General features: G+C 36.1%; 1 protein-coding gene across 1 annotated transcript; it reads right to left on the bottom strand.

Annotated features, from left to right (window-relative positions):
* On the bottom strand, nt 1-27271 carry Rnf168 (ring finger protein 168). The gene is given in 8 exon segments (XM_047565145.1): nt 1-4147; nt 4150-4852; nt 7605-7686; nt 12615-12736; nt 17149-17328; nt 20381-20457; nt 26299-26635; nt 26966-27271. Coding segments are annotated over 7 exon segments (1710 nt in total). The 5' UTR covers nt 26600-26635; nt 26966-27271; the 3' UTR covers nt 1-3902.

Genomic DNA, 27271 nt, shown 5'->3' with positions numbered 1-27271 from the left:
TAGCTAGCTAGGATGTTCACCGACTGACAGTAGTTGGGAGGCGGGGAAAATGGCTGCAACGGAAAGGGCAGGGAGAGCAGCTTTGTATTACAGCTGCCCCAAGGTCATACAGGTAGAAACCAAGTTGATAAGGGAATTTTGTTTTCTTCCCTCTTGCTTTACATGCTCTTGTTTTCATAGTCTACAAACTCACATAGGAATTACCAGTTCTGTCTTCAATTCCTTATAGACTAAATGTTTGTAGACCAATGAAGTACACAATTTAAAATCTATTTATAGCCATTCTTGGTTCATAGCCTTATAAATAGCATGTCAGATTTGGCCATTGGGATGGTCTGCAGACTGTTACAGGGCTTTCAATTGAGAAACTCTTGTATTCAGTAGGGTTCCTTCCATGGCAATCTCATCTTTTGTCTTATCAGCACCATGAACCTGGTTTTCAGTCTAGCTTTTAGCTTCTGCCCAGCAGTTTTCTGTGGTTTTCTTGATGGGAAAACCAGTCACATAGTCAACGACCCTCAAATCTCCAAGTTACTCCAGTCTCAGGGGCTGGCCAAGAGCTATCAGTCTCTGTTCTTTAGCAGCAGGCCTGATTCTTGTCTTATACTTAGAATAGGATCTTGCTAGGAGGGAAAAGGTGGTTGCAAATTATCAATTTATCTCTTAAGCTCCCCTTTCTCTAGTTTTAGCCCCTTTGTCTTCATTTTCAGTAGCTCACTAATGCTTTTAAAATAGACAATTTTACACTTTTATTTGGTTTCTTTCATTCACATCAGAATTGTGGGTCTGCTAAAATCCTACCTGGAAAGCATTAACTCTGCTTTTGAATAATTTAAAAACTCCACATTAAAGCATAAAAATGAAATCAGCTTCAATGCTATTTTCTTTTCACACTGAATAAAACTTTCCTGATTTATAATAATTCTTAAAACAGGCAAAAGGGTCACCTAAGTAGTTCAGGCTGATTTATAAGCTTCCTTTATTTTGCAATATTTTGGAGGTGGGGTACAGAGGTTTGAACTCAGGGGCACTTAACCACAACCCCAGCCCTATTTTATTTAGAGATAGGGTCTCACTGGGTTGCTTAGCACCTCACTTTTGCTGAGACTGGCTTTGAACTCGATCCTCCTGCCTCAGCCTCTTGAGCCACTGAGATTATAGGTGTGTACTACTGAACCCGGCTTATCTTGCAATATTTTAAGAACATTTATTAGTTTTTTGACTAGATGAAATAGTCAATGATTCAATAACCACTAAGGCACATCCCAGCCCTTATTTATTTGAGACAGGGCGTCGCTAAGTTGCTGAGGATGGCTTTGAACTTGGGATCTCCCAGCTTCAGTCTCTGGAGCTGCTGGATTACAGGTATAAACCAAATACATACAAAATAGTTTCCCTTCTTTAGACAAAGGATTGCATACGTCTTTTATTTTTTAACTCTTATTCTTTTCATATATAAGGTTTTTTAAACTGCTATACAGTATTCCATTGTACCATCATTTATTGAGTATCTATTATGGACACTAAAGTTGTTTCTAAGCTTATTATTACAAGCAATGGAATTAAAAAAAATTTGTGCGTGTCATTCAGTATACATATGAGAACAGCCTTAAGAAAACCTGAGATGTAGAACTGCTAAGTTTACCTCCATAGGGATTTTCAATGATCTATTCATACCAAGCAATGCATAAAAATGCTCATTTCCCCCATTCTTGCCAAAATTAAAAACACCACATACATACACAAAAATGAGAAAACAACAAATACTTCGTCTTTACTAACTGAAGAGTGCAAAGACATAAGTGATGTTATGTACCCTTTCACATGCTGGGCAAGTGCTCGCTCTACCACTGAGCTACACCTTAATGAATTGATATACTATATATATATACGTGAAATTAGCTCTGTGATGAATTGTAACCATTTCTTCCCCCAGTTTGCCATGTCTTTTACGGTAGATTTCTTTCTTTCTTTCTTTCTTTATGGTACCAGAGATTGAATCCAGGGGCACTTAAGGAAGACTGAGCTACATCCCCAGCCCTTTTTATTTCTTCTTTTGAGACTAGGTCTCACTAAGTTACTGAGGTTGACCTCAAACTTCTTATCCTCCTGCCTCAGCCTCCAAAGTTGCTGGGATTACAGTCATGTTCACCACATCTGGCTTTATGATAGTTTCATTATGCAGAACTTATACTTTTTATAGCCAATTTCTATTTGAGTAGTGAAATATGTAACTATCCATTTTAATTTTTAATAATTCTTTTAATTTTCGGATTCATGACATCTGTACAGCTTTAGTACTAAGAAATTAAACGTACTCATATCCCACAAAAATGAGGAAAAAACAGCATTACATTCTAATGACTGGCACAAAATATTTACTAACTTCTAATAAAAATGCATACATGGTAGGAAGAGCAGAAAGACTAATAGAGAAATTAAAATTTATCTTAAAGCCAACTCTAGTCAGGAAGACTTCTTCACAGATGAATAAGTGGTTAAATAAATAAATCCTAGATATATCACACCACGGGCTATTTATTATTTCTTTCCCTTTTGGTCATAGAACATTTCAGGAAGCTTTGGCTAACTTTTAATTCAAGGAGTGCCAACAATGTCTATGCTAAAATACTAAGTGAATTGCTCTTAGAAAAATACTGGTTTGATGTTAAGGCAGATTTTAGTTTGTTTTGGACAAATTTGGTTAGTTTCTGACTATACCTCATCTCACCACGATCATTACTTTGAGAAAGAAAAAACTAGAATTTTAAATTAGCAGCAGAATTAAAAGTAGTAATCTCTAAAGTTTCACGAATGAAATCACTGCTTCTGATTTAACTTTCAGGGGTAAGAGCAAAACCTACATACATTCTCACTGTCCACAAGTACAAAGAAAAGTATCAGCACAAATGATAGCATAAGGAAATAAAACTCATGGTTGTTTCAGATTCCAAAACAAGATACTGTGATGTGACTCTTCTATAGCAAATTTCCATTTTTTCAGGAAATAGCAGATTAAGAGAAGTACGAATTTCTAAAAATTCAGAAAACTAATTTGGATTATGACAGTGAAAACTATGGTGTGAAAAGGTATAAACCCCAAATTTTTTGTGTGTCATTTATAGCAAAGAAAGACAAGGGAGAACGTTATGCCAAATAACATCAACTATTAGAAACCGGGTCCAGAATGCTCCTAAATTGCCAATTCATCCCACTTTTTTTTTGCGGTGCTGGGGATCAAACCCAGGGCCCTGTGCTTGCAAGGCAAGCACTCTATCATCTGAGCTATCTCCCCAGCCCCTAACTCTTTCTTTATGCATAAAAAATCTGGCTTTCCTTTCTGTCAACTGAATTTTAATTTACTAGAAAACTCTGATTTAACATTGTCCTAATCTATTTTAAGTCAAAGAAAATGCTATGATGTTTAAAATTTAATTAGTGATGGAAATTAACTACTCAAGTGTTATGGTAGATACATTTCAAGTGCTGTGTAAACATAAGGAAAAGTAAGAAAGAAAATCTAGTCTCTAAATCCTACGAGGACTCCTTAACTATTTGATATCATCTTTGTTTTGATTATTCATGACAGTAAATGAGCAAAGGCCATAAAACTTATTATTTTTTTAGAGTGGCACTTTAAGACTTCTTGGGCTTCCCGAATGCATTTGTACATACAAAAGGATTGTTAAACTTAGTGCGCATTAGTTATTAACAATGGATAGGGACCCTTGCTTAACGCTGAGTTTTACAGAAACATATTTGTATATTCTTCCTTTGTAATCAGTCTTTAAAGATAATAAGTATACTCAGAAAGCAGAGATTCATGTGAAATTTATAAAGATTCTATGACAGAAGAGAGCTTCATAATCCAGTTTTACTAGAAGATACTCCCTCTGCCCACATTATTTGGTGTATCTCTGAAACATTTGAAAAATACTTTTCTGTGAATTACTAGGCTGTAGAGAATGAGTACTTTTAGATATATTAAAACTTTCTCTAGTAGAGTTTGACATCTTTTTTCTATTAACTGAACGGTTCAACTGGATTTTAAAAGAAGGTTGCCAATTTTCATCTCTTGAGCCTCTCCGAGGTTTAGGATGTTCTACATCAGTCTGCCTTTTGAAGTTCCTATCTTTGTAATTCTTCTGCCACTGAATAAGTTATCTGGAGGTGAGGATGTAGCACGTAACTGGTACTCATCTGGGGATCCTTTTTGCCGGTTTGGCTTCATTAGTTCTTTATCCACCTCTTTCTGTAGTTGTAATGCTAATAACCGGTCCTGTTCTTCTTGTTTATGTCTCTCAAAAAGTAAATGCTCCAAATCTATCAGTTTTTGGGTAAAATTCATTTCTGTTTCCTCTTGATCTGAAGAAGATAATGAGAACATTTTCTTCCGTTTTAAAGAGAAGCATGGATCCCTGACTGTTTCAAGTGAAGATTCTTGGCTTTTTCTTTTTGAAATACCTTTACTGATCAGTTGGCTAGACTCTTCATTTTCTGTCTCAACTGGGTTGTCTCCAATTACTTGTGTTTTATCTGAGGAAGTACACCCATTCTCTGCCTTGCCACAAGACTTAATTATAGCTTCTTTAGAGTGGGGAACTTTGGTTTTAGGTCCTTCATAGTTTATGACACATAACTCTTGATCATGATTGTTGGATCGTGTTTTGGCTTTTCCTTCAAGGCACTGTTCTGCATCATAGACACATAACCATGGCATAGGTGACTCTACTGAAGACTTTGCACCTTGTTCTTGAATTTCAAGGCATATTTGAGGAGAAAGTGTTGGCATGTTTTTTTCAATTTCTGTATCTTGCTGTTTAGGGCTCTTCATATCACTACTGTCAATTTCCTGCAGAAAACAAAAATACTGTAAAAAAAAAAGTTAATGAAAATAAATAGATAAAAGTTAAAAAAAAAAAATACTGAACATACAAGGGGAAAACACCAAATAATGGTATATATCTAATACCATAGCTGAACTGTCACTATATATTGTTAAGTATTACTAATAAGGTATTTGAAGGGAAGCCTCCCTTTTTTTGTGATGCTAGAAATTGAACCCAAGATCTCTGGATGCTAGGAAGTACTCTACCTCTGAGTTACATCTCTAGGCCTACTTCTTTCTTAGTATATTTATTGTTAATCCTATGTGCCAGTTTAGAAGAGGACATTAATTCATTTTCAATTCCAAGAAAATCTACAGATTAAAACTCGCAAACTAGATTCTTCGTATGGCCAAAAGCTGGCATCAAGACCATTTCACCTCTTTCACCTTACAAACAACTTCTAGTCTGGGGCTTTAAAGCCACTTTCTGCACTGTGGATCCTCCTTTTGACATTCTGTTGAAACTTCTAGACAGACATCATCTGAGAATAATATTTTCAAATACAAAAGTTAATATTAATGGCCTTACAAAGGGAAGGAATTTACATTGCAACACAATTATTATGTTAATAAACCAAATGTTCATCTATAGACACATTAAGACATAGTAGCAAGTCCAAAAACTTGTACTATCAAATAGAGGTGATTATAAATGATATTCAAGAGATCTGTAACAAATATAATGTGATATAAAAATAGCTGCACCTTGTATTGATAACAAAGTCACAGATACTATTAATGTTGCTGTCTGCATCCAAAATTAAAAACTAAAATTAGAGATTAGCAAAATACTTTTTCTTCCATCTAGACCTTAGGTTAACTACTCTTACTTTAGTATAATTCTTCTTCTCCTCACTTCTAGGTCTTAGGTAATTCAAGAGCTAGGAATAGTTTTGACAATGGGAAAGCCTTAAAAAAGGCTTTGATGATAATGTGCCTCAGAACAAAGAATATCCTATGTGTTGGAGACTTTATATCTATATCTATTCTTTTGCCTATTTTGCTTTCCATTTATCATTCCTGATAGCACTTTTTTTTTTGGTACCGGGGATTGAACTCAGGGGCACCCAACCACTGAGCCATGTCCCCAGCCCTATTTTGTATTTTATTTAGAGATAGGTTCTCACTGAGTTGCTTAGTGCCTCAATTTTGCTGAGGTTGGCTTCAAACTCGTGATTCTTCTGCCTCAGTCTCCTGAGCTGCTGGGATTGCAGGTCTGTGCCACCACACCTGTTTTTCCTAAATGTAAAATAAGCACAAGAAGGGGCTGAGGTTGTGGCTCAGTGGTAGAGTGCCCGCCTTATATCCCTAAGACAATGGGTTTGATCCTCAATACTAAATAAAAATAAATGAAGTCAGTGTGCCCATCTATAACTAAAATGTGTGTGTGTGTATGTGTGTGTGTATTTATTTATTTATTTTTAATGAGCACAAGAAGATGACCTGAGAGAATTTGTAGCTATGATAAAGATTAAAGATTATGGGGGCTGGGGAGATAGCTCAGGTGGTAGAGCGCTTGCACAAGGCCCTGGATTCAATCCCCAGCACCGGGGGAAAAAAAAAAAATTAAAGATTACTCATACATGATTTGGCACACAGTACATGTTCATTACATGTTTGGTGGTATAAAACCGTCTAGTTTTAATTGAAACAAATGTTAGGAACCTGAGAGAAAATAGTTAACAAAATTTCTCTGTAGGAAATTGACTTTGGCATGAATCCCTCTTCCCTAGTTCTATTTACCTGGAAATCTGATAAAGGTGAAATGTCACATGTATTACTAGGCCAAACAGCTTAGTAAAAAGGACCCCTGATTGGTGAACTACATCTGTGCTAGGATTAAAAGTGTTCTAAGCTCAAGGCTTCTTCTGTAAGTGACTTATAGTTCTTTAGACTAGGTATGTTCCTTATTAGGACCCCTGGAAGCTATACCCACAGGCTTTTACCAGAAATAAATTGATTTTTATAGGCCCTGGAGCTTTGGCAGTTACCACATTCACTTGCATGGTCTTGTTTCTAGGCCACTGCTTACAAGTTCAGCTGTGAGGATGCCTTCTAAATAGATACACTTGATGCTGCCCTATTAGCACATTTTGTTTCTCATCTTATAATCTTCTAAGTGAAGCTGGTACCAGGTATACCTCAGTTTTATGAATTTCAGTATCTACATCAAGGATCAGGAAAGTATGGCCTATGGATCTAGCCTGCTACCTATTTTTGTAAACAAAAGTTTTACTGTAACAGATAAGCTCACTTGTTTACATTTGGCAATGGATGCTTTCAACTACAATAGCATGGCTGGATAGATATGACAAGAGACTTTTGATCACAAAGATTAAAATAGTTCTACCTGGTCCCTGAGAGAAAAGGTTTGCTTATTCCTGGTTTAGGTAAGCCTAAAATGACTACAAAAGGGTATTCCAGTTAGCCAGGCACAGTGACACATGCCTGTAATCCCAGAGGCTCAGGAGGTTAAGGCAGGAGAATCACGAGTTCAAAGCCAGACTCAGCAAAAGTAAGATGCTAAGCAACTCAGTGAGACCTTGTCTCTGAATCAATACAAAATAGGGCTAGGGATGTGGTTAAGTACCCCTGAGTTCAATTCCTGGTACCCCCCCAACCATACTGCCTTAAAAAAAGTTAGGAAACACAAGTATAAGTAATCTATACTATTAGTAAATGTGCCCAACTAAGAACATCTTCAGTATCAACATACCTCAGATATGGAGTTTCTCCTGACTTCTTGTACAATTTCAGACTGTGATGCTGATCCAAATAGAGATTTAGGTGACAAATACCTTTAAAAAAATTATCCAAGTATAAATGTTTTGAAAGACAAGTGCCATATACCCAATAAGCTACCGCCAGATTAACTATTTATGCCCAAGGTTGTCCAGTTTACTCACTAGCTGATTTGTCTAGAGTGTGTTTCATCTCCTGATCTTAGGTATTTTGGCCTAACTCCAGGTCAAAACTTAAAACTGAGAGTATTTCAGGGCTGGGTGTATAGATCAGCAGCAGAGCATCTGCCTGGCATGGTTTAAGTCTTGTGTTTGATCCCCAGCACAGTTAAAACAAAACAAGATGACACTGATATTTTAGTGAAAGGAAAAAAAAAAAAAGAAAATAGTAAAAAAGGAAGTAAAAGTCAAAAGTATTTTTTAATTCTTGAAAAAATTGTAAAAGGCAGATAGCTTTAAATTATGCAAGTCCTCCCAAAATTAACAGAAATGACATTTTAAGTCAGGAAAAAATATATGTTAGTGTCTTTTCATATCAGAAACTGTGACTATTCACTCCATTTTTTTTTTCTTTTTGCAGTGCTGGGCATTGAACCCCAGGTCTTACACATGCTAATTAAGCAAGTTCTCTATCTCTAAACCACATATCATTAGCCTGTTTACTACATTTTTAATCTCTGTTGAAAAAGAATTCATGATTAGATTCTTACCATTATATACTTTTTATATCAACTACCTGTTTACAGACATAAAGATACGTTAACATATATCAACATAATAGCTATTTCCTAATAGGCTATTTTATAATAGGCTGTTTGCCACTAAAAATATGAGGTTTAAGGGCTGGGGAGATAGCTCAGTCGGTAGAGTGTTTGCCTTGTAAGCACGAGGCCCTGGGTTCAATCCCCAGTACCGCAAAAAAAAAAAAAAAAAAAAAAAAGAAAAAGAAAAAGAAAAAAATGAAGTTTAAAATAAAATAGAAGATGCTATAACAGAATAAAGAATAATAAAGGAAGATTACAAGTTGGTAGGTTTATTTTTTAAATGGTAAGCTATGTAATCACATACATAACTATAATAAACACTAACAGAAATCTCCCAAAATGTTGTTTCCAAGTAGTAGTAACTTTGGGTAATTTTTAAAAAACAGCTAGATATTATTTTTATAATTAAAGAAAAAAAGGCAAAAATCCATTAGTTAAAGTATATATTAGTACCAAGGTATTAGGTTTTATATAAGTTATTTCAAAATTCCTAAGCAGAGAACAAAATGTGATCAAATGCATGACAGAATCAGTGAAGATTCATTAAACTCTTCCAGTTATTCTTTATTTATAAAATAGCAAGTAATGTATCAATACATGTTCATTGCAATAAACAGAAGTAAAGGAAATACACATATTGGCCCTTTCTATTCTCATTTGCTTCCTCATATATAACTTTGTTTTTTCCCTTTTGGTGTTAGGAATTAAGCCCAGCACCTTCTGTGAGTCAAAGATATGCTTATAACTAATTTTTTAAAAACTATGATTTCCTTTTTTTTCTTTTCATAATAAGGACTACTTTACTGAGGGCAGTTAGTACATGTCAAATTTGCACAATTATTGATTCCCTAAAAAGAGCTCAGTTATTTTTCAGATTACTGGTCCACAGAGAGTGAAAATAAACCAAGTGATTGTGGGAATGACTGAAGTCAATCTGCTTGTTGGGAAATGAATCCATAGTCAGCTCGTATGGTACATGCTATTCCCAACTCAAAGAACCATGGTGGTTCTATATAGGAATCAGCTACCCTGCCCTTCAGATGAACTGGAATTCCAATATTCTCCCTGAAACAGTTTTTGTTTCTCTAGAACTTTCAAAATGCCTACATGAAGCAACCTAGGCAATCTAATAAAGAACTGGCAGATTCTGCAGTATCTTGGCTCAGTTACTCCTCACCCCACCAAATAATTGTCGTTGTTTTGCTTGTTTTTGCAGTGTTGGGGATTGAACAGAGGGTTTCACACATGCCCTGAACAAGCTTCCGACCAGAGTAGCACCCTAGCCCCACTTTATCTTTTTTAAAGCAAACACACTCATGTAGAGTGCATGCCTATAATCTGAGAGACTCAGAAGGCTGAGGTAGGAGGATAGTAGTAAGTTTGAGACCAGACTGGAACTGTCCAGGCTGTCTCAAATTTAAAAAACAAAGGTGGGGGTTGGGTGGGCTGAGGTACCTATAGTTCATTGGTAGAGTGTCCCCAGGTTCAATCCCCAGTAACCCCAACCTCCCCCTCAAAAAACACAGAAGAAGATATAATCTTCTGTGATTTTTTTCCCCCACATATATCTTAAGATGATTACAAGGAAGAATATCAAGAAAATGAATCGTTTACTTCATAAAATGAAGTTTTACAAGAGAATAGTTAGAAAAATGTAATCACAATACATCATAGTTATGGGGAGGGGATACTGACTAGAAATGAAAAGGGCACCGTTTTTTGTTTTTTGTTTTTTTAATGTGGTGCTGGGGATTGAACCCAGGGCCTTGTGCTTGCAAAGCAAGCACTCTACCAACTGAGCTATATCCCTAGCCGAAAAAGGGTACCTTTTTTTAAAATATTTTTTTAGTTGTTGATGGACCTTTACTTTATTCATTTATTTATATGCAGTGCTGAGAAACAAACCCAGTGCCTCACACAAGCTAGGCAAATGCTCAACCACTGAGTCTCCACCCCAGCCAGCCAAAGGGTTACTTTTTGTAAATATTTTGTACCTTAACTCAGGGACTGGTGGTTTATATACATGCAAAAATTCACTAAGTGGGGCTAGGGTTGTGCCTAGTATGTGTGAGGCACTGGGTTCGCTTCTTAGCATCATAAATAAATAAATAAATAAATGAATAAAATAAAATAAATAGTTCATCAACAACTAAAAAATATTTTTAAAATATTCACTAAGGGGGCTAGAGTTGTGACTCAGGAGTAGAGCACTTGCCTAGCATATGAACTGGTTCGATTCTCAGCACCACATATAAATAAATGAATAAAATAAACATCCATCATGCCTAAAAAAAAAAAATTAAAAAAAAAAATTCACTAAGTACATTTAAGATTAGTGTACTTTAAAATATGCATACCATACTTCCAAAAGTTTTAAAAATTTACATTACCATGGAATCTCAAATAATTACCACATAGTTTAAAGGGAAAAAGGGCTGGGGATGTAGCTCAGTGATACAGCACCCCTGGGTTTAAACCCAGTACAAAAAACAACAAAAATAACCACCCCCAAAAAACCAGCAAAGTATCCTGGGAATGTCTTTTATTAATTTTTTAAAGACTTTTTTTAATCTTTGTTTTATTTATTTATTTTATGTGGTACTGAGGAGCAAATCAAGTGCCTCACATGTGCTAGGCAAATGCTCCACTACTGAGCCACAATCCCAGCCCTGGGAATGTCTTTTTAAATATATTTTCAGTCTTTCTTCTTTTTTCTTTTCTTTTCTGCACTTCTTAATTACCAATGATGTTGGGTATCATTTCATGTGCCTACAGGTCACTTACGCTTCATTGGAAATACCTCTAAGTCCTTTGCCCTTTTATAAACTGTGTTGTCTCTAGTTGTTGAGTTATAAGTATTTAACATATTCTAGAGACTAGAACCTGTAAGTTTTTATTTTTCATTTTTTTTGGTAAGAAAAGAGTCATGCTTCGTTGCCCAGGCTGGCCCTGAACTCCTGGGATCAAGTGAATTTCTTGCCTCACTCCTGTGAGTATCTAGGACTATAAGTGAGGTACTGTACCTGGCTCCATTTTCATAATTTTTTTTTTTTTGTGGTGCTAGGAATTAAACCAAGGGCCATGTTAACCATTCATTCCATCACTGAGCCACGCTCCAAGGACCTCAACTGTTTTTAACTTTGTTTTAGCTTTATCAGTTTTTCGGTGTCTGTTTCTTCTAGTAATTTTTAAATCTCTATTGCAAAATATATTTTAAATATTCAAAGATTCATAAGTCATATACTTAAGCAATATAATATTATGTCAACATGAAATACCTATCTATGCTTTTCTTTGTTTTTTCCCCAGTTAATGGGTATTGAACCCAGGACATTGTACACACTATGCAAGCACTTGCCACTAAGTTATATCCCCAGCCCTGCTTTTCCTGTTTTAAAAGGTTTTCTTTTGATTTCTACTTTGCATATCAATCACCAGTATTAACAATATTGACAGAGCCACACATTTTTTTCATTTAACAGCAACTACCGTTTTTTAACTCTCTTTCCAAAAGTCCTCCCACTCTAAATCCAAAATTTCAACAAATTTTGGAAGGAAGCTGAATTACCTGCACATTAATTATGTACTAAGCTGAATCAGAAGTCATTCGTGATTTTTAAGTCTAGATTGTGATTTTTAAACTTTTTCAACTATGAGTTACAATGGGAAGACTTATGGCATCACAAAACCATCAATTCTACCTCTCTACCTACTAAGAGATTCTAGAGGGGTAAGGTAGGGAAACTAGCTCACACCATCAGTGACTACTTGATTCATGTTTTGTTTTATTTTGATTTACAATAGAAAAGAAATATGATGTATAAACTGGGAAAAAAGGGAGAGGAGGAAACTTTCAATGAAGATGAGCCTATCGTGGACTAGGTTTTTCCAGTTGAATTTAAGAAGCAGAGAAATGTAACTGGTTCATTTTGTGAAAATCCAACTTGTAAATCTTGCAAACGAGATAAAAAGTGCAAATCTGCCAAAATCAAAATAAGTGACTGGGTAAAAAGCATGACAGGTTTCACCATCTCTCCTGTGCTAGCCAGGAATGACATGAGAGTAACTCATTTCTTTTCACTTTACATCAATTCTCAGATTGTCTTTATGGTTTTCATAAGAGCTCATGGAGAAAACTTTTAATTATCAGTGGTCTAATTTGAACAAAAAACACTAATACAGTAGATGGTCAACAGATAATCGATAATCATATTCACTTACTTCTGAATATCTCCCATGTTTCTTTGTTTGTTCTTATTTTTCTTTTGTGACTTGCTTGTGAGTGGATCAGATTTTCTGGAAGTCAAAGGCGAAGCCAAGGTACTTCCCTCAAACAAATTATTCTTCAACAAGAAAAGCACGAAAAGACATAATTAATGAAAACTTTATGATAAAATAAGCTATTAATTGTACTAATTAATTCAGAATCCACAAAATGTTTCAGGGACCATATTTAATCTCTATACATTCTTTGAAGAATAGTGACCATGCAAAAATCAGTACAGTCAGCTCTCTATACCTATGGGCTGTGTACCCAGGGATTCACCTGATCACGAACTGAAAATATTTGGGGGATGCTGGGTGTGGTAGCATACGCCTATAATTCCAGCAGCTTGGGAGGCGGAGGCAGGAGGATGGCAAGTTCAAAGTCAGCCTCCACAAGTTAGCAAAGCCCTAAGCAACTCAGTAAGACCTTGTCTCTAAATTTAAAAAATATATAAAAAAGGGCTGCGGATGTGGCTCGGTAGTTAAGTGTGCCCCTAGGTTCAATCCCCAGTACCAGAAAAAAAAAAAAAAAGAAAAAATATTTGGGGGAGATATACAAATGACAATAAGCAAAGTAAAAATGTTTAACATCATTTACATTAGGGAAATGCAAATCAAAACCACAAGAAGATACTAATTTATACCTCCTATAATAAATATTGGTGAAGATGTGGAAAAATTGGAGTATTCCTCCATTACTTCATGCCTGGTGGGAATGTAAAGTGGTATGGCCACTAGGCAGAATGGTTTGATGATACCTCATAAAGCTAACCATAGAGTTAATCTAGCACCCAGCATTTCTAGGTGTATACACAAGAATTGAAAAAAACTAGTTCTCAAGCAGGTTAATTGTGTAGAAACCAATGTCCAATGAAGTATTAGTCACAAAGTGAATAGATGGTAACAACCCAAATGTACATCATTAGGTGAATTGACAAACACAATGTGGTATATACATGCAATGGAATATTAGTCATAAAGAAACGAAGTTCTGTACATAGTACAACATGAACTGTGAAGACATGAGCAAACTGAAATAATACAGAAAAAATAGTGTATGATTTAAACTGTATGAAACATCTACGATTGACAAAATCATACAGAAGAAAACTATACCAGATTTCCAGGAACTAGGCAAAGGGAAATTTAGAGTTATGGATTAATTCATGATTGCAAAGTCTGTTTGGCATATTATCATTTTTTGGAAATAGTGTTAGTGATGGTTTAAATTTGTGAATGTAAGAAATGTCACTGAAATGTTAAATTTAAGTAGGTTAAAATCAGGGGTAGGGTTGTAGGGTTGTGGCTCAGTGGAAGAGGGCTTGCCTAGCGTATGTGAGGCACTAGGTTCAATCCTTAGCACTACATAAAAAAATAAACAGATAAATAAAGAAGTTATTATTTTAAAAAACACAAAAATCACCAAATTTTTAATTAAAAAAATTTCACAAAATTATTTAATAAAGAAAATTATGAAAATTTTAAAAGATAATATTGGGGGAAAATATTACCTCTGAACTGAACATGTGGACCTTTTTATAAATCAGTTCCTAAACAATATAATGTAACAATTATATAGCATTTACATTGTTTTAGATATCATAAATAATCTAGAAATGATATAAAGCACACAAGAGAAAGTTTGTAGGTTATGTGCACAATGCCTATATAAGAGACTTGAGTAGCCTTGAATTTTTGTAGTCACAGGAGGTCCTGAAACTAATCCCTTGCAGATATTGAGGGAACACTATATAAACAAAACCAAGTTTACCAAAGTTGGTCTAAATTAATTAATTCTTACTGTACATTATAAAGCACAAAAAGGCATAATACTAATCTCAATAATTTCTGAGGATTTTTCTAATAAAGTGTTGTGTATAATTACAACTATTTTAATCTATAGGGGAAATTTAAAGAGCTTTGAATATACCTGGAGTAAAAGAGAGAAAAATAACTGAGTTTTAAGGGCATATCAATAAATATCACAGATATTTACTTACTATAATAAGTCTCCTAAGTTTCTTATCACATTATTGGAAAAGTTCATATGATTGTTCACCATGAACATACATATTAAACCAAAAATTATTCTAAAATTTTAATAAATCTGCTCTCATAATGCTATGTGAAAACCAGGACTACAACTAGACATTTGAAAGATGGTACACAGATAACTCCAAATTCTTCTCTTTAACATATTTTCTTCCCCATTCCATTTATTATTCAATTCATCAATGTCTTTAACTTATTTTCCTGATCGGGTATCTTTTAAAATGTATCCCACTCAAATTTAGAAAATAAAGGATATGTAAAAAAGGGAAAAGCAGGGTGTGGTGACACAAACCTGAAATCCCAGCAACTCAGGAGGCTGAGGAAGTAGTGAAGCCAGAATTGGAGACAAGCAGTTAGTATAGAAATAGGAGATAGGGTCAAATCAAGGAAATGGAAGCCATGGAAGCCATGGAAGCCATGAAAGTCATCAGATTCTTGGAAGTTGGAGACCGCCCCCGACTGGAATGTCAGTGCCTTTAGAGCCCTTCTGGTCACCAAGGTTACCTAACAGCCCCTCCCAAAAAGTGGAAGGCAGGGAGTTGCTAATTAATGCCCCTTAGGCCCCTACCTGCCTGAATTTTCCCTGTGGCCCTTCCCCCTGCCATCTGCTTCTTACCTTCTTTGCTATGTCATCTCCTGGGCCTAGTCATGTAGGCAGGAAGGAGAGAGATAAGTGGGGAGAGAACTGGAGAAAAGAGACCCTAACCTATAAAAGATGTAGGGTGTGCTCACTTCTTGGGACTCTAGAACATCAGCCATGGCCCCCTTTCTCTCTCCCATGAGAACTCTATATTATTACTATTTTTAAATAAAATCTGCTTAATATGTGCTTGCCTTGGTGTGCTTCTCTGATGTTATACTTCAACACCTGAGGAAGCAGAACTTGTCAACAGTAAACAGCGGTGGTATCAGTAGGATTACAAGTTCAAGGCCTGCCTCAGGAGCTTACCAAGGTCTGAAACAATTTAGTGAGACTCTATCTCAAAATAAAATATTAAAAAAAAGGCTTGGGATAATGCTCCTGGGATTCAATCTTTGGTACAATAAAAAAAAAAAAAAAAAAATCCCAGTTTAATATATTATTTAAGAACCAGGCTGGGGATGTAGATCAGTGGTAGAGTGCTTGCCTAGCATACATGAGATCCTATACTCCATCTCCAGCACCACAGGAAGAAAAGAGGAAAAAAAAAGAAAAATTAGGTGCTTCAATTTCAAAAAGGGATCTACATCTACGTATGAATAGACTATATCTAGTAATATGGAAAATTTCTAAGATATATCAAGTTAAGACATGCAGGGAACAAAACAGTATGACTACTACAATCATTTCGGTGAATAAATGGGAAAGTTTAAGAAACCGTTAATAAAAATTACCTTTGGCAAAAGAGACTGATGGAACAGGAATAGGAGAAGAGAGGTGGAAAAAGGAGAAAGGAAGCTTTTATTTTTCACTGAATAGAATTCCTATATAATTTAATTTTACTAACAACATATTTTAAAGGTTTTGTTTGAGCCAGGCGTGGTGGCAAACAACTGTAATGTTGTTTGCTGATGCAGGAACATTGAGTTCAAAATCAGCTGCTACAACTTAGTGAGACCCTTTCTCTATGTAAAATATAAAAAAGAGCTGGGGGCTCAGTGGTTTAGTGCCCCTGGATTAAATCCCTGGTTTTTTAAAAAAGTTTTATTTGGTTTGCAGTGCTGGGAATCAAACCCAGGGCTTTACCCATGCTAAGTAAGTATTCAACCACTGAGCTACAACTCCAGCCCAAAAAAGGTTTTATTTTGGGGGAGTGTGTATGTGTGTGGTACTGGGAATAGAACCCAGAGGTACTCTTCCACTGAGCTACATCCCCAGTCCTTTTTATATATTTATATTTCAGAAACAGGATCTTGCTAAGTTGCTCAAACTTGTGATCCTCTTGCCTTAGCTTCCTGAATCACTGGGATTACAGGTGGGTGCCACTACACCCAGCCCAAAAAAGTTTTGTTTTTAAGATTTTAAAAAAGTAACCAGGGTTGGGGATGTAGTTCAGTTAATAGAGCACTTGCCTATCAAGGGCAAAGCCCTAGATTCAATCCCCAGCATAGTGGGGGATTGGATAACTTTACAATGTATCTTGAGGGTATGTGTGGTTACCATTATGTAACAATACACAAAAATATGCTTCATATAGCAGTCTGTTTTTAAATAAGTTTTGTTTTAAGTAGAGCAAAGATATCCACAACAGCTTCTAATTATGTTGACTGCTTCGTCTTCAACTTAATGAAAAACACAAGTCAAGGGGCTGGGGAGATAGCTCAGTTGGTAGAGTGCTTGCTGTGCAAGCACAAGGCCCTGGGTTTGATCCCCAGCACCCAAAAAAAAAAAAGAAAAGAAAAACACAGTCAAGGTAACTGGAATGTTAATACTTCAAAATCCTCTCCTAAAACTTACAATATTAATGCTTAGTTTTCTTGCCAGTTCTTCATCATTTTTTAATTGTTCTTCCACTTCACTTCGCCTTTTTTCTGCCTGCTTTTTTTCCTCTTCTTCCTCCTCTGCCAATAATCTCTGTATATATTCTTCACTGGCTTTGTTTTCTTCTTCCTCACTGGCTCGTCGCTCTGCTTCCACCTACAAAATAATAAAGGATAATTCTCTGAAGTTAATATACTTGTAGTGTTTTCTAATAAGAACAGTAAAAGAAAAAAAGAAAAATTGGCAAGATCTAAATATCTCAAATGAAGTACAAATTGGGGGAGGTAAAAAAACAACAGAATAGTTCAAGAGGGTTCCCTCAGGAAGCCTTCCTCAGCCCAATGAAACCTTGATTAAGTACCCATACCTCCTCTTCAGTTCTTTTAAAAAAAAATTGTTTTTGGTTGTAGATGAATGCAATACCATTATTTAATTAATTTATTTATTTTTACATGGAGCTGAGGATCAAACCCAGTGCCTCATACGTGCTAAGCAAGGGCTCTACCACTAAGCCACAACCCCAGACCCTTCCTTTTCAGTTCTTATCACAGTTTCTATTACACTGATAGACATTTGTGGAAGTTCTTTTTGGAAATACTTTTCTTAGTTAACAGAATGCCATGTACTGACTTGGACAGACCTAACTTTCTGAACCAAAACCTAGGAAAGGAGATGGAATGATAAAAACTGACTTAGACTAATCAGGGCCTATCCTTGAAATTAGGATTAATCCCCAAACAGTGAACAGGAAAGAAACAGACACTTCTGGAAGTAACCATTACAGGACATATAGGGGAGGAAAAACAGAAAAAACAATTACTTTCTTCAATTAGTAAGTGCAAGAGTTGGATTCCAATTCCATTTCTAGGACCTATGGCCGCACTTATACTTATTTAAACTATACTGCCTGAATGAGAACTACATTGGCAGTCCAAAATATTTGATTCAGAAGTTCTTCACCTAATTAAAACAAATGAGACATGATGGAAAGTTTGTTAAAGGACTTCTGTGTTAAGTTTTCTTGCTCTTAAAGAAATACCATAAGAAGACACTGCTTTTCCTCCACATGTTGTTCTATATGAATCTAAGGTTCAAAACTGTATAACCATCTTGCTATTGGCATGAGATTAGAGCCAGCTCACAAAATTTAACAAAGAAATGGAGTTGAAGCTCCAGAAGAAAACAAACTTAAAGCCTCTGAAATTCTATTTAATTATAATTTTCTTATTGCTCTAGGTAGTTTAAATTTTCTTTTCAGTTTTTGCTGTACTCAGGGGAGAATCAGGGTCTTGCACATGCTAGGCAACTTCTCTACCACTGAGCTTTATCGCCATCCCAAGTCTTCTTTTATTTGTAGTCAAAAGCAACCTATAGAGGCTGTTATTACTGCAATGTTTTAAGTGTTGAATTATTCCTTTAAAATGCTTATTAAGGATAGCCAGGCGCAATGGTACACACCTATAATCCCAGAGGCTTGGTGGCTGAGGCAGGAGAATCCCAAGTTCAAAGTGCAAGGCCCTAAGCAATTTAGTAAGACCCTGTCTCAAAAAAAAAAAAAAAAAGCAGGGAGCAGGGGCTGGTGAGATGGCTCAGTGGTTTAGCATCTCTGGGTTCAATTCCTGGTACCAAAAGCAAACAAACAAAAAACCCTTACTTACGACACTAGGCAATACACTAACAATTATGTTTAATAGTTTATTAGGTCTTGTAGAGCTGCACAGTCTAATACAGCTATGTAAAGTGGCCAAATTAAAATGTACTTTAAGTACAAAATATATAATAGATGTTGAAGTCTGAGTAAGGTAAGATAAAAAAGATAAGACCTCTCATAAATTTTTATGTATCATTATGTTATTAAAACAACTATAATTTTATATAATTCTTACATGGTAAAATATTTTAGATATACTGGATTAAATAAAATATAATATTAATTTTATCTTTTAAAAAATAATGGCACCTAAGATTTCATCTAACTCCAATTAGAATGGCTTTTATCAAGAACACAAGCAATAATATGTGTTGGCGTGATGTGGGGAAAGAGGTGCACTTATACATTGCTGGTGGAGTTGCAAATTGGTGCAGCCACTCTGGAAAGCAGTTTGGAGATCCCTCAGAAAACTTGGAATGGACCAACCATTCAATCCACTATCCCACTCCGGATTTATATCCAAAGGACTTAAAATCAGCATATTACAGTGATGCAGCCTCATCAATGTTCACAGCAGCTCAATTCACAATAGCTAGATTGTGGAACCAACCTAGATGCCCTACGATTGATGAATGGATAAAGAAACTGTGGTATATATACACAATAGAATATTAGCCATAAAGAAGAATAAAAATTATGGCATTTGCTAGTAAATGGATGAAGTCAGAAAATATCATGCTAAGTGAAATAGGCCAAGCCCAAAAAACCAAAGGCCTAATGTTTTCTCTGATAAGTGCATGACAATATATAAGGAGGAGTGTTGGCAGCGGGGAAGAGAAGAATGAAGGAACTTTGAATGGTGTAGAGGAAAACAGGGTGGGAGGGGGTGGGGATGGAAAGATAGTAGAATGAAACAGACAATATTACCTTAGGTATATTATGATTACATGAATGGTGTGAATCTACATTGTGTACAACCAAAGAAATGAAAATTTGTACCTCATTTGTGTACAATGAATCAAAATGTAAAAATTAAAAAATTTTAATTAAAAAAAGAAAAATAATATTTTAAATGTGGCTACTAGAAAAATTTAATTACATACACACTCATATTTCTACTGGACAGTACCACCCATACAGAAGAGTATACTAGGGTTCTACTACTGTACTAGTGAAGTCAAAGAATTCACTGTAAGCATTACTCCCTCTTTTCCAATTTTCTTTACAAGTAACCCATATGTTTTCCTCATGTAAACCTATAATCTACTACCCTCTTTCCATTCTTTTAGCTCAAAACAAAAAGAAAGTGAAAGAAATTTCCTATATCCTTAAATGCTTAGGTATAATAATACCAATAAACGATACCAATTATGTATAAGGAAATTAAAGCTAGTATGTAACTATTTTGAATATGGGCTAAAAAAATGGAGCCTTTATAAAGTAATACTTACATTTCAATATATACTAATTATTCAAGAAAATAAAATTACATGTAAAATCTGAGACTGAAAAGAGCAGAGAAAATTTTCAAAAAAAGATGAACTATTTAGCACCTACCTTGCTTATCTCTTCTTCATATTCTCTTCTTAATTCTCCAGGTTTACTTAACAGATGAATGGGCTGATAATCATCAACTATTTCACATCAAAAAGAAAATAATATTACAGGCAAATAGAATTTTATGGCTAATTTTGGCCTTCCATTAAAACTGTATTACTATAAATATATAAAATTAAAATAAAATGTATCAATAGTTACAGTAATAATATCTTCTTTTGGGATCTCATTTTAAAATGCCAGAAATTTTCTGGTTCCAAGTGGCACATGAATACATAATCCTTAATTCTTCCTCTCAATGCCATTAAAATAATAGTAAAAACAGTTTTTAAAAAAAAATAGGTAACCCCACAACATTAAAGAGATAGGGGGGCGGTCAAGTCAGTAAACAAATTTTAACCAACTTCTAGAAAATGGGAAGCCAATGGAAGAAAGATGACAGATGGAATCAATGGAACAAAAAGGCTATAGAGGAGGTCGAAGAGAATCTGCCCCATATCTGCCCAGAGAGTGGCTCAGATCCAGAAATATAAGGCACAAAGGAGTCCAGAGTGACTGAGTGTGAGACTGAGGACACAAGAATTCAAAGTTTACAAACTCAGAAATCAGAATACTTGACTGATAGGCATTCTTCCTGGATATGTATACAGGTACACATAAGCGTATTTCTTTAAAGAAACGGAACTGTCTAGAGAGACTCACAGTACCTAATGAAAGAAGTGGTAACCCAGAACAAAGCCTTCTGTGACCTGGCAGCTACAGCTGGCAAAGCACAATGGCCAGTTTCCGTCTGCATGACTTCAATGTCTTCCAGTCACCAATCCCATCTATGTACATGGAGCTTTTTTCCAGGATCTCATTTTTAAATATGAAACCTAAACCACCAGACATTTGAAATATATCTGTATGATTAAAGAAAAATACCAAGCTATACATACAAAAAGAGGGGAGGGCCATCTTGAAGTGAAAAACAATTCAGGAACAGAAAACATAAGCTGAATTGTGTGTGTGTATTTGTGTGTGTGTGTATGTGTGTGTCCCCTCAGCAGAGCTGATGAGAATTTTATTCCATAAAAGGAGAATATGGTACTACAAAAAGCAAACATCCATAAAAATGGGATTCTTTATAGGGACATCTTACTCACAGAGACAACTCAACTCCAGCTTACTACTGCCAACAGAAAACTCAGGCACACTGTTGTATTTTTTTGGCTTTCTCAAGAAAATCCAGAAATCCCATTTTCATATGAAATATTTCAATTTAAATATTGATGCCAGATGGGTCACAAAAAAACATGTCTGCAGGCTTCATATGACCAACAGGCCAGTACTTTGCAAATTAGTAGACAAAAGTAGTGCTATAAATCCATAATAAATTGGGATTAAGAATGTTAAATTCTCATTTATTTTAGCCATTGAGGACAATCCATTTGAGACAACATAGGAATACACAGGAAACACAAGTATAATGCTTCTTAAAAAAACAGGAGGGGCTGGAAACTAAGCCTAGGTAGATAAGAAGGAAACTCCTATTATAGCATTTCTAATAAAGGAGAATGGGATATATGCCAAAAGGTAGTGCTTTATCAGATGTTATAACTTACGGGTTGGCAGATTTTTTCTGTAAAGGACAGTACAATAAATACTTTGTCTTATGGGCCTTATGGTCTGTCAAGTCACTCAATTCTGCCATTACAGTTCAAAAGTCCCTATAGTCATAAATGAATGTAGCGCATGCATTTGAATAATACTTCATTAGTGAAAAAGGTGAGCTGGGCATGGTGGCACTTGCCCGTAGTTTCAGTGAATTGGGAAGGTAAGGCAGGAGAAATCACAAATTCAAAGTCAGCCTCAGCAACTTAACAAGATCCTGTCTCGAAAATAAAAAATAAAAGTGCTGGAGATATAGCTCAGTAGGCCCCTGGGTTCAATCCACTGTTCAAAAAGAAAAAAAGAAAAAGAAAAGAAAGTCAAAGTCAAGTATGGTCTGTGGACCACAGCTGGAATAGTACTGGCTGAGACCATTCCTAACTATTAAAGTTCTCATGTAAAATTCTACTCTGGGGCTAGGGAGGGATTTTAAATGATTGTAGATACTTGGAAAAGGAAGATTTCAAGTTCTATTCTTAAAAAAATTCACTTAAAGCCAAATGTGCTATCCACATTTGTAATCCCTGCAACTGAAGGCTAAAGCAGAAGGATCACAAGTTAGAGTCCCTAAGCAATTTAGCTGAGACTGTCTCAAAAAAAGGCTGAGGATGTGACTGGTTAAGTACCCCTGGGTTAAATCCCTGGTGCCCTCTGCTCCCCCTCCCCTTTAAATTATATGAAAATACAAAGGACCTAGAATACCTAATGAAAATGAACAAAGTTGGAGAACTATCATAGCATACTATACTGCAAAGTATCAAAATATACTTACTTGATTACTGTAAAGCTATAGTAATCAAGACAGTGTAATATTAATTCAGAATCAACCAACAAACAAATGGAATAAAAAAAACCTACTTTTTCCTTTTTTTTAGAAAAAACTTCTCAAAAAATGGTGCAGGGAATGACAAACATCTACATGGAAAAAAGTTGTCTCAACCCTGATCTCACAGAATACTCAAAAATTAACTTAAAATGGATCACAGACCTAAGCATAAAAGCTAAAATTACAAAGTTTTTAGAAAAAACATAGGAATATCTTTGTCTCAGGTAAAGATGACACAAAAAGCAATGATTGTAAAAAGAAAAGTTATGAATTAGACTTCATAAAAATTATACATTTCAACTTATCAAAAGACATAAGAAAATGAATAAGCCAGGCATAGGTATACATACCTATAATCCCAGCTACCAGGGAGGATAAGGCAGGAAGATCTCAATTTTAAGGTCAGCCTGGGGAACTTAGGAGACCCTGTTTCAATATAAGTTTTAAAAGGACTGGGGGTGTAGTTCAGTGTTAGAATGCTTGCCTAGCATATGTGAGGCCTTGAGCAGAATCCCCAATACAGCGGAAAGAAAAAAAATCAAGTAAAAAAGCAGAATAAAGAAACAAGAGCCAAAAGGAAAAAGAGAGAAAATGAATAAAATTGCCAATAAGCACATGAAAAAAGAACTCTACATCGTGGGGAATGATGGAAATACAAATTAAAAACTATAATGATATGCTACTAAGAACCTACTAGGGTGGTTATAATTTAAAAAAGAGACATACCAAAGATCAGTGAAGATGTGCAAAAGCCAGAACATATAGATGTTTGTTGGGATTACAAAATGACAAAGATCTTACCAGTTTCTTAAAAGAACACATAAGTACCTAATCTATGACTGAGCAATTCTACTCCTAAGTAAGTATTTATGCAAGAAAATGAGGATATATAAGGACAAAAAAACTTGTGGGCTGGGGATATAGCTCAGTTCACAGAGTGGTTGCCTGTTAAGCACAAGGCCCTAGGTTCAATCCCCAGCACTGAAACTTGTATAAAAATTTTCTCAACAACTTTATCACTAATAGTCAAGTCAGGTATGGTGGCACAGACCTTGTCTCAAAATAAAAATAAAAAAGGGTTGGGGATGTGGTTCAGAGGTCAAGTGTCCCTGTGTTCAATCCACATTACCAAAAAACAAAAACAAACAGACCTTGGAAAGCTTGTACATTGCCAATGGCAATATTAAGTGGTATAGCCACTGCTGAAAACAGTTTGGCAGATTCAGCAATTCCACACTTAGGTATATAGTCTGCACTGTGTAGCCACAGGTTCTGCATTTGTGGATTCAACCAATATCAGATTTAAAATATTCAGAAAAAAACCTGTGTCTGTACTAAACATGTATGAACTTTTTTTCTCATCATTCCCGTAAACAATACAGTATAACATCTACAAAGAATTTACAATAGTATTGGGTATAATAAGTAATCCAGAGTTGACTTAAAGTATATGGGAGGGGGCTGAGGTTGTAGCTCAGTGGTATCACCCTTGCCTAGCAAGTGTGAGGAGCGGGGTTTGATCCTCACCACCACATAAAAATAAATAAATTAATTAAAAGTATTGTGTCCCTCTACAATTAAAAAAATTTTTTTTAAAAAGTAGCTGGAAGGATGTGCATGATTATAGGCAAAATACTACACCATTTTATATAAAAAACTTGAGCATCAATTTTGGGATCTGAGGAGGAATAGAACCAATCTCCTCATACCAACAGATGACTATATGCAAAAAAGAATATAACAAGTATTGAAACAATTACTTGTATATGCATATTCATATCAGCATTACTCAAATAATCAAAAGATGGAAAAACCCCAAATGTTCATGAGTGTAATACAATATATCCATGAATGTCCCTCAAATGAAGTACCAATACATGCCACAATGTGCACGAACCTCAAACACATTATACTGGGTGAAACAAGCCAGATATAAAAGATATCCTATGATTTTACTTATATAAAATATATAGAACAGGGAAATTCATAGAGATGATAGTAGAACACAGGTTATGTGTCTGAGGGCAGGGTGAATTGGGGGTAGTCATTGCTTAATGGTTATTTTTTCTGGGGTAATGAAAAGTTTTGGGGCTGGGGTTGTAGCTCAGAGGTGGAGTGCTTGCCTAGCACATGTGAGGCACTGGGGCTGATCCCAAGCATCACATAAAAAAATAAATAACGGTATTGTGTCCATCTACAACCGCTTTAGCTGGACACAGTGATGCAGGTCTATAATCCCAGCTACTGGAGAGGCTGAGACAGGAAGATCACAAATTCAAGGCCAGCCTCAGCAACTTAGCAAGGCCTTAAGCAACTGAAGACCGTGTCTCAAAAAATAAAAAGGGGGGCTGGGGAGATAGCTCAATTGGTAGAGGGCTTGCCTTGGAAGCACAAGGCCCTGGGTTTGATCCCCAGCACCGCAAAAAAAAAAAATAAATAAATAAATAAATAAATAAATAAATAAATAAAACAAAAAGGACTGGGGATATGGTTCAGTGGTTAAGGGCTGCTGGGTTCAAATTCAATCTCCAATACCAAAAAAAAAAAAAAGTATATATATATATATATATATATATATATATATATATAAACACTTTACATGGATGAATTGTATGGCATTTCAATAAAGTAATTTTTTAAAAAGACAACTATTGCTTAAAAAAATGTTTAAAAATTTTGTTACATAGTTCGTTAACCATAAAGAAATGGCAGGTACACCACAGCACAGGCACCACATTCAAAGCCTAGAAAGGAAACACTGAATGAATGGCATACTGCTCACATTAGAAGATGATGCTGGAGTCAAGTGTTTGGTTTGGGGCTCTTAAGCCCACATTGTGGAGGGTTTTGATTTAAAAGGACTGAACTAGATGGAACTAGTAATAGAAAGCTAACAGAACAGAGACACAATGAAGGGAAATGTACAGACAGATAACAAAGATAGAGTACAAGAAATATTAACACAGGAATCAGTAGTTTCCTTCTGTGGTTGCAGTACACTACAATTGCTCATCTGTGTGTGTGTACACACACACACACACACACACACACACACACATATGTCTACACACACCCACCCATATATGTATACGATTTTAATTTTTAACTCAAACAGCAATCGAACACAGAGTTTTGGCATTATAAAAATGGACAAAATCAGGCTGGGGAGATAGCTCAGTCAGTAGAGTGCTTGCCTTGCATGCACAGGGCCCTGAGTTCCATCACCAGCACCGCAAAAAAAAAAAAAAAAAAAAAAAAGACAAAATCCTGCTCTTGACTTTAATCAATATTTCTGGGGCCCACAAAACCAAAACCTTCAAGAACAACTTAGGCAAATTCTAGTCAGATTTTTTTTTTCCTCTTCTCTTTTGAAAGGGAAAAATGGTGACTCACTTTTTAAAGGATTTTGGGTTAGCCAATAAAAAGGCGCGGTTTTACTCACCGATTTCTTCCGATCCTTGCCCTGAGACTCTAAGCTTGCATTCCTTTGGATAGTGTTTCTGAATTATTTCCCATAGTTCCATATTGATAAGAGAATTTATTCTGGTATGGTACCGAGTCCACGAAGAGACCCGGCGGCGACAGAAGGGACAGCACAAACTTGCCTTTTCGACAGTCGACTGGAAGCACGGATTACAGAGCGTGTGGTTACAAGGAAGGGTAACGGGCTCGATTAGGATTTCCACACAGATCTGGCACCGGCATTCCGACAGGGAAGGGATGGCGTCTTTGGGTAGAGCCATTTTAATATGCTAATGAGGCCTATTCAACATCAACACCTGAAAGAAAAAGAATCGTCTTTTCAGTCAAATACAGAGAAAGCAAATGAACAGTTTTGTTTTCAAACACTACGTCCAGCAGCGTATCACCATTCCGACAATAGGAGCTTGGAACCGGCCTTGAAGCAAAAGGACGCTGTGAGGGTCAGGTAACCACCAAAGCCCTGCAAGGCGGCGACTCCTTTTTAAGACAAATGTCCAACAAGAAAATAAATGAAGGTTTAGTCGGAAGAGCAAGGCTCCGAGGGAGGAGCACCACCGCTGCGGCAGGGCAGACAGTGGCTCCGGCGCAGCGGAGAGTACGCGCCAAGTTCCCCTCCTCCAGCTTACCAAGTCGGGATGCTCCGGGCGGCTCCGGGGCTGGCTCCCGGCCACTGCTGAGAGAATGCCGCTTCCGCCAGGACACCGGGCTCAGACTGCAGGACTTCCGTTTTACCGTTGCTGTGGGGGCAGGTCACGAGCCCCCGCGTTCCAGCTTTAGGGGGCCCGGCGCAGTGTCTAGGGCTCCGTGACTGACCGGCCCCTCACAGCTCTTCGGTCAAACACAAACCCTATTCGCTACAGAGTTGCCGAAACACCAAACAAGAGGTAATGACGTCACAACTGCCCGCCAAAACGCCCCTTTTCATCCCGAGA

Source organism: Sciurus carolinensis, chromosome 9 (genome assembly GCF_902686445.1).
Source record: "Sciurus carolinensis chromosome 9, mSciCar1.2, whole genome shotgun sequence".
Classification (NCBI taxonomy): Eukaryota; Metazoa; Chordata; class Mammalia; order Rodentia; family Sciuridae; genus Sciurus; species Sciurus carolinensis.
Note: the sequence above shows the minus strand (reverse complement) of the source record. Positions and strands in the feature narration are given on the sequence as shown.